The sequence below is a fragment of the Sturnira hondurensis genome, unplaced genomic scaffold (assembly GCF_014824575.4).
Source record: "Sturnira hondurensis isolate 20B ecotype Veracruz unplaced genomic scaffold, ASM1482457v3 Scaffold0016747, whole genome shotgun sequence".
Taxonomy (NCBI): domain Eukaryota; kingdom Metazoa; phylum Chordata; class Mammalia; order Chiroptera; family Phyllostomidae; genus Sturnira; species Sturnira hondurensis.
The window spans coordinates 97,179-110,560 of NW_028089378.1; the positions used below are offsets into that span (position 1 = coordinate 97,179).

The following is a 13,382-nucleotide window of genomic DNA, read 5'->3' on the forward strand; positions in this document are numbered from 1 at the left end:
AAGAGGTAGAAGAAAGGGGAAGACAGTAATGAACTCTATATTTGCTTGTCTATCATTTCTTCGGGTCTCAACATTTAAGGGATCTGTTAGCCACCAGACTCCCTCCCTGTTCTGTCAATGCTGACTTTAGGTCTTCAACAGCACCCCTTCAAAGAGCCTCCAGTCCCTCCCTACATGAGGATGTATCCCTAGAAGGGGCTACATTGAACCCACTGCTGTTTCTGCAGTGAACCTAGGGCTGGTACTTGGTGCTCAGAAATGTTTGCACACTGAGGGTGTGAGCAAGCATGAATGACAATAGCTCACACTTGTATGCTTTCAATGTTTTACAATTATAATAAATTTAATGAACATTTGTGTTATTAAAGCTTTGCTAAAATTTTGAATTTTGTCATAGACTTAAGGTTCTAGGGCTGAAGAACATGGATATTTTGATGATTCTTAACACATATTGCAAAATTGTTTTTCAGAAATTCTGTATCAGTTACATTTTCAGAAGCAGTTATGTGAGAGGGTCTGTCTCTGTTTTTAAGTAATGTAATTTAAAAAATGATTTTACTAATTTGATGCAAGTGGGGTCAGGAGTGGTATCTCACTGATTTAACTTTTTATCCCTCCAGTAAAACAGAATTAAAAAAACCTATTTATTGACCATTTGCATCTGTAATTTTGAGAATTGTTCATTTGTACCATCCACCCATCCATTTATATAAGTGGAGAGTTAATGTTTTCTTAATGAATTGCAAGAGGTCTGTTCTATTTGAAAAATATTTTCCTAGTTTCTTACACTTCAATTTTTATGCCATATTTCTTTTCAAAATGGAAATAACTGTTTTTTAACCCAATAGTAAAGACAATGGGCTACCATAGTAAAAAAATAGATAGATAGATAGATAGTTAAACAAATAAATAAATAAACTGCCCTGGCTAGTGTAACTCAGTGGATTGAGCACAGGCCTGCAAACCAAAGCTTTGCCAGTTTGATCCCAGTCAGGGCACATGCCTGGGTTGTGGGCCTGTTCCCCTAGTGGAGGCACACGAGAGGCAACCACACATTGGTGTTCCTCTCCCTGTCTTTCTCCTTCCCTTCCCCTCTCTCTAAAATTAAATAAATAAAATCTTTTTTAAAATCCTCTAATTAAAAAAAGTAAACACTATAGAAAATCACACAGAAGAAAGTAAATATCTCCTACATTCCTACCCTTGTATTGACATTTTGACATTTTTGGAGCAGTTTCTTCCAAACTTTTACCCAATGTATTGATGATATTTTTTGAACTTTAAACATTTTAATTTTTATGTAACACCAAGCTAGCATTTTTGACTTCAATATATCTTCCAGTGCTTTTGTGCTTAGAAAAGTCTTTCCAATTTAGAGATCAAAAAAAGAATTACCTTCTTAATAATAGAGCTATATTAGTTTTTGCTTATGAAGGCATTAGAGAATATTACAGAATATTTAAGAAATTAAGAGAAAAAAATCAGCCATAATGGCTTGACCTTAGCACATGTATTCCCTTTGTACATAGTTCTTTTGAGTCTTTGGTCATGAGCGTTTATATTAATTTTTATGTGGTTGCAAGGATAATGCATGCACAATTTATCTTCTTTCACTTGTAAGTATACCTAAGCATTATTTTTATGTTGCTGTATAATCTCTGTAATTGTTGTTTAAAGTGATCCTCTAATGGCCCCTCTTGTCATTGTACCATCTAGTTGACCCTATCCTGCTGAAAATCATGGAAGTTGGTTCCATTATTGTCAAGTGATATTTCAATATGCCAAAGAGCAGCAGCACAGCAGACTCTCCCACTGTTCCTGGGGCTGACCGTAATAGCGTTTGACTTCTGATCATTCCCTCCTTTTCTCAGAGGAGTTGCTGGAAGAAATTGCTCTTAGAGAGTGGTTAGAAAAATGACAAATATAAAATGAGGAGGAGAGAGACTAGAGGTGAGAGCATGTCAAGCTCTTAGGAGAAAGCTGCCTTGAAACTGAGGCTGCACTATTTAGGTTTTGTTTTTGTATTCACACAACAGGTATGAGCTTATAATAATAATTCTGACAAAACACTTTTCATTCAGGTGTGCTTGGTGTGTTTTCTGGGAAGCAGTTCAGTGTATTGACTGAGGGCTTAGTGCAGGAGGGCCTGAGTCTGAATCTCTGGTTACCTGATGTGACCTTCAGCAGCTGCCCAGCCTCAGTCTGTCTTTCTGTAAAATAGGAATAATTGGCCAGGAGGGAGGGCTGATCAAAATTCTCACTTACAGGTGCTGAGCAGTAATGGGAGGAGTCAGGAGTATCCAGAGAGACTACAGAGGGCCCACCAGGCAGAGGGAAGAGAGAGTGGCTGTGGAACCCAGGCTGAACCTCTTACTCTTGAGGCTGTTTCTCTGCTTGTATATCCCTTATACAAGGGATAAGGCTTGGCTTAAGGTCTACAAGAGTACTTCCTGCTCCCAGGGACCCCTGCCCTGGCTCCTGTCCTCACACTGGACCTGTCTAGGTCTTGTCATTCTCAGCAGGACACCTCTCTCCATTCAACTCAGCCTGTATTCCCTGAGAAAACGTCCATGGTGGTAAAGAGCTGCGGCATCCTTCACAGCCATGACATAATTTGGGGGAAGGGTGGGGTGGGATACATACAGGGTGGGGCAAAAGTAGGTTTGCATTTGTGACTATGTGAAATGCAGTTTATTCTTGTATTATTATTATTATTATTTATTAATTATTCCATTATTTTCCATATGAACAACTGTAAACCTACTTTTGCCCCACCCTGTATTTATTCATGTTGAATAATTGTCAGTGGTTAGCAAAGCTGGTTGGTTAGCAGTAACCTTATCTTCTCTTTGAGTACTGATCATTAATCATGTTTCTTCCAGCAAGCAAGAGGAGATACCTAGGGTATAGTGGTTGAAAACCTGAGAGTTAAGAGCTGGTTCCTGAACTCTCTGGGCTTCATTTGTAAGATAAGAATAACACTTTTATTACATTAAAATGAATTTTAATAATAGCACCTAACTCATAGGGCTCATATGGAGACTGGACGAGATAATACCTGTCCAGGAGGCATGCAGGAGAGTGCAAGCCTATAGTGAGCGCTCACTAAGGTTAGGATGTTATCATCATAATAAAATAACTCTTGGCAAACTAGAAGACTGAGCGCCTGGTTGGCGTAGGACTAGGCGCCTGGGACTGAGGCCTGAACCTGTCTGGGCCTCAGAGAACCCGGGTGGAGATCGGCGAGTCTGCAGGCGCGGCGGAGGCTGAGAGTGGAGCGCAGGGCCGCAGAAGCCCGGGAAGGACACAAGGGGCTTCTGGATTCCAGGGGCACGAACCAATCGCCGCACGTTATCTCTGCTTTTTGAAAGCACCCTGCTACGCCATCTGGCCTCCTTTCTCGGGCTGCGGGAGGTAACTAAAGGAGAGGAGAATCGGGCTGGCGGTGGCGCGGGACTCAGGACTCTCATATTAGTCCTTGTCCTGGGAGTCCCGCTCCTGGAAGCCCAGTGCACATGCGCGCCGCTCTCTCCCGTCCTGGTGAGCAGTTCCCGCGCCTGAGAGGCCCTTTAAAAGGCAGTGTCTTGTAGTGCTTGGGTGGGCGGGGAGTGCTGACCGCCCCCGCAGGCTCCGCCCCTCTCCTCTCCTCCCCTCCTCTCCAGTCCCCACCTCCGTCCGTTCTTCCCGTCCAGGATCCCGCCTAGCTCCCCGCTGGCTTGCTGGAGCACGCTCCGCCTCCTCCAGTCGGCTAGGTTATCCAGTGCACGACTAGGAGCCCGACCCGACCCCAGAGCGGGTGGCCGGGCCTGGGAGCTCGGCGCCCGACACCGGGCGAGGCCCTAGGCGCGATGGCAGAGATGGGCAGCAAGGGGGTGACGGCGGGGAAGATTGCCAGCAACGTGCAGAAGAAGCTCACCCGCGCGCAGGAGAAGGTGAGCTAGCCGAGAACCAGCCGCCGCGCAGTTCCGGCCACCTGCCTCCGTTCCGCCCGAGGGGCTGCTTCTCATCCGGGGTCCTGCGCTGTAACCTTAGGAGGACTGCTGCCGAAGGCCTTCGGGGGTACACGAGCTGCGCTTCCCGGAGCTCTGGTCGCCTTCTGCGATTCGCGTCATCTGTCTTCCCCACCTCCCATAGTGGACTGGAGAGAGCGCAGCTGTCTTTCCTTCCACCTTCCCTCCCGAACCACTGTATTTTCGCTGCACATCTGTGGAGAAGCAGCGGCCCACGCTGATCTCTGGTGGTTGAGGTCCAGGCTAACTCCGCCCTGCAGGCCGTGGGCTGGGAGATTTGCAATGAGGTGGCGCCCCGGGCGATTCAGGCCCCCATGGGTCCTGAGGGCCGACAGCGCGGGGTGGGGGTGGGGGTCCCTCCACCCTGGTCTTCTGAGCAGTGGTAAGGGAATTTCGAGGGTGTCCCTCGGCCTAGGGGCCCGAGCTTGCTGCGGGTCTCTAGCGGCCCTCCTCCTACCCTCCTCTCCCCTTGTGTCCCCGCTGGCTGCCAGAGGATTGGTTTTCTTTTCCCGAGGGTGCCAGCGGCCTGGAAGCTCCGGGTAATGGAAGGCTGCGCACCCTTGGGGGCTTCGAGTTTCCTGAGGGTGGGAGGGGGCTTTGGGGGCTTTCTGCCGGGGTCGAGAGCCGACCGACCCGGAGGAGGGCGGCGGACCTCAGGGTCGAGGAGGGCACCAGGGGAAACTTGAGCCCTAGAGCCAGGAGCAACTGGACAAGGGCTGGTCCTGGAGCCCCGCCTCTCGCGACACCCTGACTGTTTAGGGCTGGGGGTGGAGGTCCTGCAGGCTCAGCCTTCTGCCCCAAGCCACCTCTGGTTTATTGCATTGTATTCTGCCAGCCGCTGATGCCACTTCTCCTGCCCACTCGGACTCTGAAATCTGAGATTGTAGAATATGTGCTCCTGCCGGGGTGGCCCCTGTCCTCCCCACCTTGGGTTCTGCCCCACGCCCTCGAGATGCGTGGATCAGTGGGAACCCGGGGACCAACGGCCTTCCCTTGCAAGGCTTGTGGTTGTTTATAAACAATGATTTTTGCACAGCTGGGACCTGGGGCCTCCCTCAGGATTCAGCCACGTGATGGAGGAGGTGCACAGGCTAGAGCTTCCCCTTGCCTCCCTCACAGTCCAGCTGCTCAGCCTGGTAGCCCTGGGCTGAGGCGAATGGCAGTGGGTGGAGGCGAAGGCCCTCAGCCAAGCTGCAGATCTGGTCTGTCTCAGCTGCTCTCCCTACCCGCCTTTCACCCCAGGCTTGGAGGACGGATTAAAGCCCTATAGATTGTCATTGGGTGGTGGGAAGGCTTCAACCTCACAGGTTAGGGAGGGCAGATGCTGCTGTCCTTCCGGCCCCACCCCTTCCCGCCCCATTCCCTTTTTGTGACTGGATAATCCATCTCGGTGCCTGGAGGGGCTGCTCCGGGACTAAACTTGCTTCCTACTCCTAAGGGGCCAGGAAGGCTAACCCGCGGTAGAGAGCTGAAGCCAGGTTCCCTGCCCCTACTCCACTGAGGTCGTATTCCTTCTTAGTTCCCCTTTGCTCTTGCTGTGTCCCCTTTGCATTGTCACTGTAGCAGCATATTTCAGTAATTCAGGGGCTATAGGCTTATATGAAGTGTTCCCTTCATATAAGTGGTAATATTACTGGCCTCTTCGAGCTGCCTCCTCTCTCTCTTTAGCCCGTTTTGTGGCCACAGGCAGTTGGCCCACAGCTGGTCAGCTGTGAATGCTGGCCTTGTACAATGGCTGGCCCTACCTGAGCTGGGACTGGAGCAGCTTAATGCTACTGGTGGGCAATGGTTAGGATATTGTCCCTCATCAAAAGCCAGAGCAGCACAACAGGCTTCCTGGCTGAGTCTCAGAAAGTAGCCTTTCTTCTGTCCTCTCCCTTGTTAGCCCAGCTGGGTACCCCTTTCCAGGAAGTCTAATATGTCAACCCACCAGGACTTCTCCCCTCTCCCTCCTGCAGCTCAGAGTCTGTCACAGTCTGAGTACCATGACCTGGCTGCCTCCTAGCACCTTCTGGTAGTGACAAAATCACTATGTTGTCAATGGTCTCACAGGCACCCCTGTCCTTGTCCCACCTGTCAAATAAGTGCCCAATGTGGTGATTCCAGTTGTCCAGTTACTACAGGAGGACACTATCTGAGCAGGGCCAAACAGTGACTTGGAGGGTGACAGTGTGGTCAAGGAAAGCTTGCTCTGTGGTGCCTGTGGAGCCAGCTCTCTTGTCCCTCAGCTCAGAGTGTCTCTCCATAGGTCCTGGCTTGGCAACCCATCAACCAGCCTGCATCCACCACTGCTCTGGGTGCTTCCTGAGGGAAAGGACATTCATTTGGTCCCTGAGGGTACTGAGTGACTGTTGATAACAAACAAGGGTGTTTGGAGGCTTGGCTTGGGAGCCCTTACACTGACCTGTGGGTAGGCTGGTTTGTGCTGTTTGCTCCTTTGCCTTCCCTTGTTTAGCAAATCCTGACTAGACATGTATCCTGTGCCTGATCCTGGGCTGAACCCAGAAGCAGGGGGGAGCAAGGTGTGTGTGGCTCTGGTTAGTGTGGAGCTATGGTTGTAAGGTCCTGTGGCCTCTGAGCCTGGTGTGGGGAGAACATGAGAATATATGGGAAGGCTCACCAGGGTCTGCCAGCTTGGCACCGTTGCTGCTCACCTTCAGGCTCCCAGCTGCCCCCAGAATGTCTGGGGTGCAGAATGCATGCTGGGAGCTCAGGTCCCAGGCACCATGAGGTCATCTTCCCATTGTGTTTGGCTTCTTGGACCCTCTATAAATGACACTGTCCATTTTTGGGCCTAATAGGGTGGTTGGGCAGAGCTAATTTAGGGTGGAGCTGGGTCAGATGACAGAGGATTAGAGATTGTCTGGCTTGGCCCCTTCGGGGAGGAGATGGTTGGGGAGAAGGGACAGCTGGAGTGGGGGTGGAATCTGGCCTGCTCCCCGCTAAGGTTCACTGCCCAGAAGTCCTCATAGATGGTGCATGAGGGAGGCTGGCCTTGAGCTGGGAGTCTGGGCCGATGGTGAGGGAGAAGGTCCTTTGGGGGTGAGTGGGTGAGCATGTGTACTCTTTGTCTGGTGGGGAGGCACCTCTGAGAGGGACAGGGCCTGGCGCTGTCAGTGGACAGAAAGCCCTGGAATGTGGGAGCAGATGCTTCCTGGAGGGAAGGTGCAATGGCAGTTATTTATAGAAGCATGACACATGACCAGGGTGTCACCATGCTTATCTGGTGATCAAGGGCTTCTCCTGCAGCATCCATTTTGGTCCCTTAGTAGGAGTCAGGCCTTTACAACCAGTGCTTATCCTCATAGAAGCCTCAAGAGCAGCCTCCTTACACCAAAGAGCAGGCCCTGGGAGCAGCAAGCCCATTCAGGTCTCCTCCCCCCACCTCCCTAGTCCATGCCCTAGTCCAAAGGTACTTCTCCTTACCCACATTCTTCATTTCTGTTTCCCCTTAGCATCCATCTCTCTGCCCTTGAGCATCTGAGGAATCTTCCTGCTCTCCTGCTCTGCTTGCTCGTCAGCGCCCCTGCCATCCTTTTCCTTGCTTTCTCTCTCTTTATGTCCCTGGTCCGTCTCCTTTGTTTGAGTGTTACAAGCTTTTCTGCACCTCTTCAAACTCAGATCAGCTTCTCCCTGAGCTTGAGCTATTGATGTACATGGTTCCATCTTGCCTGAGGAAAGAAGGCATTAGAGCTGGGCATCATCTCTAGATAGGGTGTTTATGGGGCTTGGTGGACATTTGGCTAAGGACAATGGATGTGGGAAATGAGAAGTCTGGCCTCCAGTCTTCCCTGAGGCCCAGTGGGCCCTGTGTGGGTTGAGTGTTCACTTAGTAGAGTCTGCTGGTTTATGGCAGGGCTTAAAGTGAGGCTAAGGTTGCTTTGCTTAGGAGCCTGGAAAACAAGTGAGCACATTGGGCTGCATGGGGTGTGGAGTAAGGTGTTCCAGGAGGGACAGTATGGACCAAGGTGTAGGGTGAGTATGAACATTGCAAAGCTACCTATATGACTGATGGGAAAGGGTGTGGCATGTTGGGAGTGGTAAGTGGGGGGTGGGCAGTAGATTTGGGCCATTTCAATCAAGTCTTGAGCCCTGGCTGGTGTAGGTCAGTGGATTGAGCGCGGGCCTGCAAAACACACGATCATGGTTCGATTCCCAGTCAGGGCACATGCCTGGGTTGCGGGCCAGTTCCCGGCAGGGGACACACCAGAGGCAATCATACATTGATGTTTCTCTCCCTCTCTCCTTCCCTTCCCCTCTAAAGATAAATAAATAAAAAAAATCAATCAAGTCTTGAATCCAAGGGTATTTTTGTACTCTGTGGGTTCTCAGAGAAGCTGAGGCTTGACCTCTTGTGCATTCTAATCCCATCAGAGCCCTTTCTTGCCTTTATCCTCTGGCATCTGGCCAGGCCACATCCTGGTCTCTGCCATCTCAGCCCAGCTCATCCTGTACAAGCTGTGTGAGTTGGACAATGTGAGGAGAATGTGCTGTCCTTCCCTCCTCACATGATTCTTTTTTCATGAGGTTCTGGAATTCCTGGGTCTTGCTCTTTGTGGTAGGCCTCTGTCTTACCAAAGGTGAAGAGGGAGTACATGTGTGGGCATGGCAGGTAGGCTGTCCTGGGCTCCCTGCTAGTCAGGAACTTGGGCAAGTTGCAGGACTTTCCTCAGCCCAATTGCCTTATATATAGGAAGAGAATAATAATGGTTCCTCTTCACATGTTGTGGAGTAAAGCCTTGGACAATTAAATACCAGCTCTGGGGCAGAACATGAGATTGAATGCAAGCTGCAGCCTGTTACAGGCCTCAATAGACAGGCAGCTAATTTCTGCTGAGCCCTTGGCTGATCAGGGATTATGATGCTGCCCTAGTCCCAGGTGGGATGTGTGTGTGTGATGTAGAGGGGCAGCTTGCAGTGGGGAGTGAATCAGACAGCTCTGGGTGATCTTGACTTGTCTGCACATAACTGTAGTTCTGGGTCAGTTTTCCCTCTCTGGGTTCTACTTTGGCTCTCAACAAAGGGATGAGGATACTCATTCATTCATTTATTCGTGAATCAAATGTTGAGCACCTCTAGGTGGTGGATACTGTTCTAGGGACAGGGGCAGAGGCCAAACAAAACCAAGACTCACATTCAGGGAGCTGACATTGTAGCTGAAGAGACAATAAAGAAACATGCATCTATGGTGGCAGGTAATTATTATAAGGGCAGTGAAGCAGGGAGTGGTGGCCTTTAGCGTTTCCTCAGCAGAATGTTGTGGATAGGCTCTGCTTTTCCTGAGCATCCCAGTGCAGGTGCTGAAGACTCTGTATGTGGACGTGGATCCTCACGTAGGAGATTGGGTAGGGAGAGGCTGAGTGGAAGCTTCTGGTCTCCAGGCTACAGGGCACCTTTCACCTGGGGGTGAAAGTTTCTTATGGGATGTTACCCTGCTATATTGTGTTTCTCTAAGTCTGCCTTTTGGTAAGTCTCCTATTGGGATTAAAGGTGCACAGAAAAGGACATCAGTGTTAAAACCAGCCATCAGAGGGCAGGTGTGGGAAGGCTTGGAGAGCAAGGACTCCCACCCGGGATGTAGGATGGGGAAGTGAGAGGGCTGCTAAAAGAGGAGGAAAAAGGCAGCAAAATCGCCTAGCCTGGCCAGGCCACTTGAAAGATTTTCACATCAAGCATCACTGCATTGTGGGAAAAACCACTAGGGCTCTGGAGCTATGGGTTTGGATCCCTCACCATCAATTATGAGGAAAGTCATGTTGACCTCATGTTGAGCCTCAGTCTCCTTTCCTGAATTAGCTGGTGTGTGCCACCGATTAAATGTTGTGCAGATTAAGCAAAGGGCAGGGCCCCTAATTCCCTAAAGGAGCTGTTCTCATCTCTGGGAGGGCCATACCTCATGGGAACTGGCTGGAACCCAAGGTTCCTGTTGCTTCCCAAAGAAGCCACATGGTTCTCTGGACTGGGCAGGGAAGCTGGCTCCATGCCAAGGCTGGGGACCTGAGAAGAGAAGGACAGGTTACTGCCCCAAGGGAACCCTTTGTTAAATATTAACTTACCAGTCCTGGTTTATTATGTAGCTGAGTGCCAGGTGCTTGGTAAATATTCTCATCCTAATGGCCTGGTGAGGTCATTAGGATTCCCATTCAGCAGATGAAGAAACTGAGGCTCGGAACACTGGTGTGATTTGGGCTGTCCTGGTCAGCTGTCTGGGTTGTCTGGGAGACTTGAAAATAAGATGAGAGAGGCCCTCCTGACCAGGAAGACTATCTCTTAGTGCAGGGGGAGGGGGATTGGACAGATTTTCATCCCTAAGACCTCTCCCTTTCCTATTAAATATGATTTGGGGACCCAGTCTCTCCCTGGATCCCTATCTACTTTATTCATTATAAAAGAACACCCTTTATTATGACATATCGATTTTTGTTTAGGTGTTTCTTTGATGACATGATGGCAATGCTAGCTGTTTCTTAATGTGCTCGGGGAGGAAATAGTCCTGCTGTTGATCACACCACATAGACAAACACACAGGGAAGACTTTACTTTTCCAAGTGTGGAGTCTAAAAGTCCAGAACCTACTGCTCTGGGAGCTGGCTGCCCACCCTGTAGATTGGCCATGTGGATGGGGAGGCAACTCTCCTGGGGCCAGGCTGCAGGCAGGCCCATGATATTCTGGGGCAAGGTCCCTAGAATATCTGCTCCATGAAGTTAGGTCCTGCCTCCTGTTGTCCCCTCTGGTGTCCCTAGCTTAGCACACAGGTGTTCAGGGTATACGTGTTGCACAGATGTATGAATTCTTCAGGCAGGGGAGAACATAGGCTGATGGCTGGCAGAGGCCCAGGGAGCTCACTGGGTTTCAGGGTGCAGGGAGAGGGAGCTGTAGCTGTAGGATTCAGCCTTCAGAGATCAGGGGAAGCAGCAGTGGGAGCTCAGGTCTTGGAGTCAGATGGAGGGGGTACATCCCATCCTACTACAGGCCATTCAGAGGGACCCAGGCCTCCCTGCACAGCATTTTCTCCCACAGAAGAATGGCTCAGAGCTCTGGTGGTGCTTGCCTGAGCCAGGGGCTGTGGTGTTTAGGCTAGAAATGGGATACCCAGGAGTGGACTGGGGCCCTTCCAGGAGTCCTGCCTGGTTTTAGGCCATATGCTTAGATCCTCTGCAGGGGTGCTCTTCACACCTGAGAAAGTTTTAAGGTGACACAGGTGCTGAAGAGCGCTGACCTGGGGATCTGCTGGACCTGAGACCTGTTTGGGGACCAATGAGCTGTTGCCTTCACACCCATCTCCACTCTTTGCCAGGTCTCTTTTCCCTGCTTCCAGGACTTCACCTGGGGTGGGATGGAGACCACAGCATGGGGCAAGGGTGTGAGTTGGCACCTGATGGTGGACAGTGGTCTGTGGGCACTGAGAACTGTCCAGGATGCCCCTGGAATTGGTGCCACCCATGCTGTACCCAAGCCTGGAGTGAAGGGCCGGGTCCCCACTGCTATTTCTGCTCCATGGAGGGCCAGCAAGCTGCAGATATCTCCACCTCTGCAGTTTGAAATCATAGAGCAGTGAGCAGCAAGCAGTGTATCTGGAGCTGAGGGAGTGAGTGGGTGGCTGCAAGCTGTAATTACCATTGGACTGGAGGAGGGACTCATCACTGGCCTGCTAGGCTGGGGTCCTAGGCCTTCTTGATCCCTGCAGGCTACCATTCTGGAGCTCCCAGGGTGACTTTGGGTGGACATTCTTACTGGCTCCTTGTTTCAGGTGCCTCAACTTCTTACACTGAATTATCTCCAGTGGCCTTATTCACTGCCAGCATCGTTCTGTATTTATGGCCCATACGCTGTGGGCCAGGATGCTGAGGCACTGAGGGTACTGAGCAGAGAAGAAGCTACCCCTGCTCCTAAGGAGCTTCCAGCCCCTACAAAGTGCCCAGCACAGCACTGGGGGGACACTAGGGCAAGCGCACTAGGGAAGCCCTGAAGAGCTTCCCATCCACCCTGCGCAGTCAAGGAAGCTTCCCAGGGGATGTGGCCACTGATCTGGGTTTGAAGGGCAAAGGAGGCAGGTTGTGGGGTGGGGAGTGATGTTTCTGGAAGCCAGTTCAGGGTGGCTGGAATGTGTGTGAGGGGGATGAGATGGGATGAGCCTAAATCTAAAAAGACAGGTGAGGGTGATTGGGCCCTGGAGGACCAAGAGAGGCCAGCAGCCTCCGCCACCCGATCCCCATTTTCCCAGCCTGTTCACCTTTCTTCTTCAGGTGTGGCCTGAGTCATTTGTTCATCCCCCAGTCTGCTCACTGAGCACCCAGTGTCTCGTGATCCTGGGCCTCAGAAACCTCTGGCTTTCTAAGGAAGAGGAGGAGGCAGAATGAGGGGTGGGTGCCTAGTACCCTGAGGGAATGACCTTAGCCTCAGGTTAGAATGCAGTCCTGTCCAGGAAGGCACAGGGGTCTGGGGAGGGCTGCTGTCCCAGACTTTACCCCTTCAGGGCTGGGGTCACAGGGGCTGGTTGGTGCTTGTGCCCTAGCCTTACTGGAAAGGCTGGTGTGTACCCCATTACATGGATACCTGTTTCTCTGTTCTTTGGAGGTCCCCAAGGCGACACTGAGGAGCAGTGGACGCTGCTGGGCTTGGAGAACTTAAGAGCTGGGAGGGGCCATCAATAGATCAGTTCATCCTTCTCCAAGGCACCCTGTGTATTCTGCCCTTTGAGGTCAGGCTTTTGACTGGACCGGGTCCCCTACCTACTGGGACAAAGCTGGGGAGATTCCTCAGAGGAGGAGTGTCCTTAGAGGAGGAGGGGGCATGTTAGCTGGTAGGGATCTGTGGCTGTAAGCACAGCTCTCTGGATGGGGAGTGGATGGCAATATGGAAATGTGTGGATGGAGGGTTAGGGGAAGCAGTGGCCTGTTGAGAGGTCAGGGTTTCAACACATGCCTGTGGCCTGAGGTGCCTTAAGAGGCCATGGGGCCAGAAGAGGGATAGTGTGACAGGAGAGCCCTTGCTAGAGGCCAGTTTTTCCAACAGTTGCTGCTACTTTCTTTGCTCAGATCAGCCTCTCCCCAGGACTATGGCCAACATGTCTGAGCCCTGGAAGAGCCTGGACCTGACATGGCACTAGGGACAGACCTGGTTCAGGGAGACCTAGGCTGGGAAAGACCCCTCCAGGGGACCTTTACTTCCCCCATCCCATCTGTTGTGGCTCCCTGCTTTCTCTGCTCCAAGATAGCATCGAGTTTCCCCTCACGTGTCCTCCAGATCTCTGATAGCTACTTCGGTGATGGGCATGTGAGGTACGAACTCTAGGCCTGGGAGCACTGCAGCTGTGTAAGGGTAGAGGAGAGATTGAAGGGAGAAAAGGGAGGAGACAGTTAGGAGGTTTG

At 51.2% G+C, this 13,382-nt stretch overlaps 1 protein-coding gene across 23 annotated transcripts in view; it reads left to right on the forward strand.

The window, feature by feature from the left end:
* The first annotated feature begins 3,665 nt into the window (after positions 1-3,665).
* The window catches only part of BIN1 (bridging integrator 1), a 54,509-nt gene continuing 44,792 nt past the window's right edge, over positions 3,666-13,382 (forward strand). For 8 of the 23 annotated variants that reach the window (XM_037066959.1, XM_037066965.1, XM_037066961.1 and 5 more), the window contains exon 1: positions 3,668-3,932. In XM_037066959.1, coding sequence (XP_036922854.1) covers positions 3,849-3,932 — 84 coding nt within the window. In that variant the 5' untranslated portion in view covers positions 3,668-3,848. Of the gene's footprint in view, positions 3,933-13,382 lie in introns of all 23 variants that reach the window. The other 15 variants (XM_037066953.1, XM_037066955.1, XM_037066958.1 and 12 more) reach the window with 5 other exon arrangements.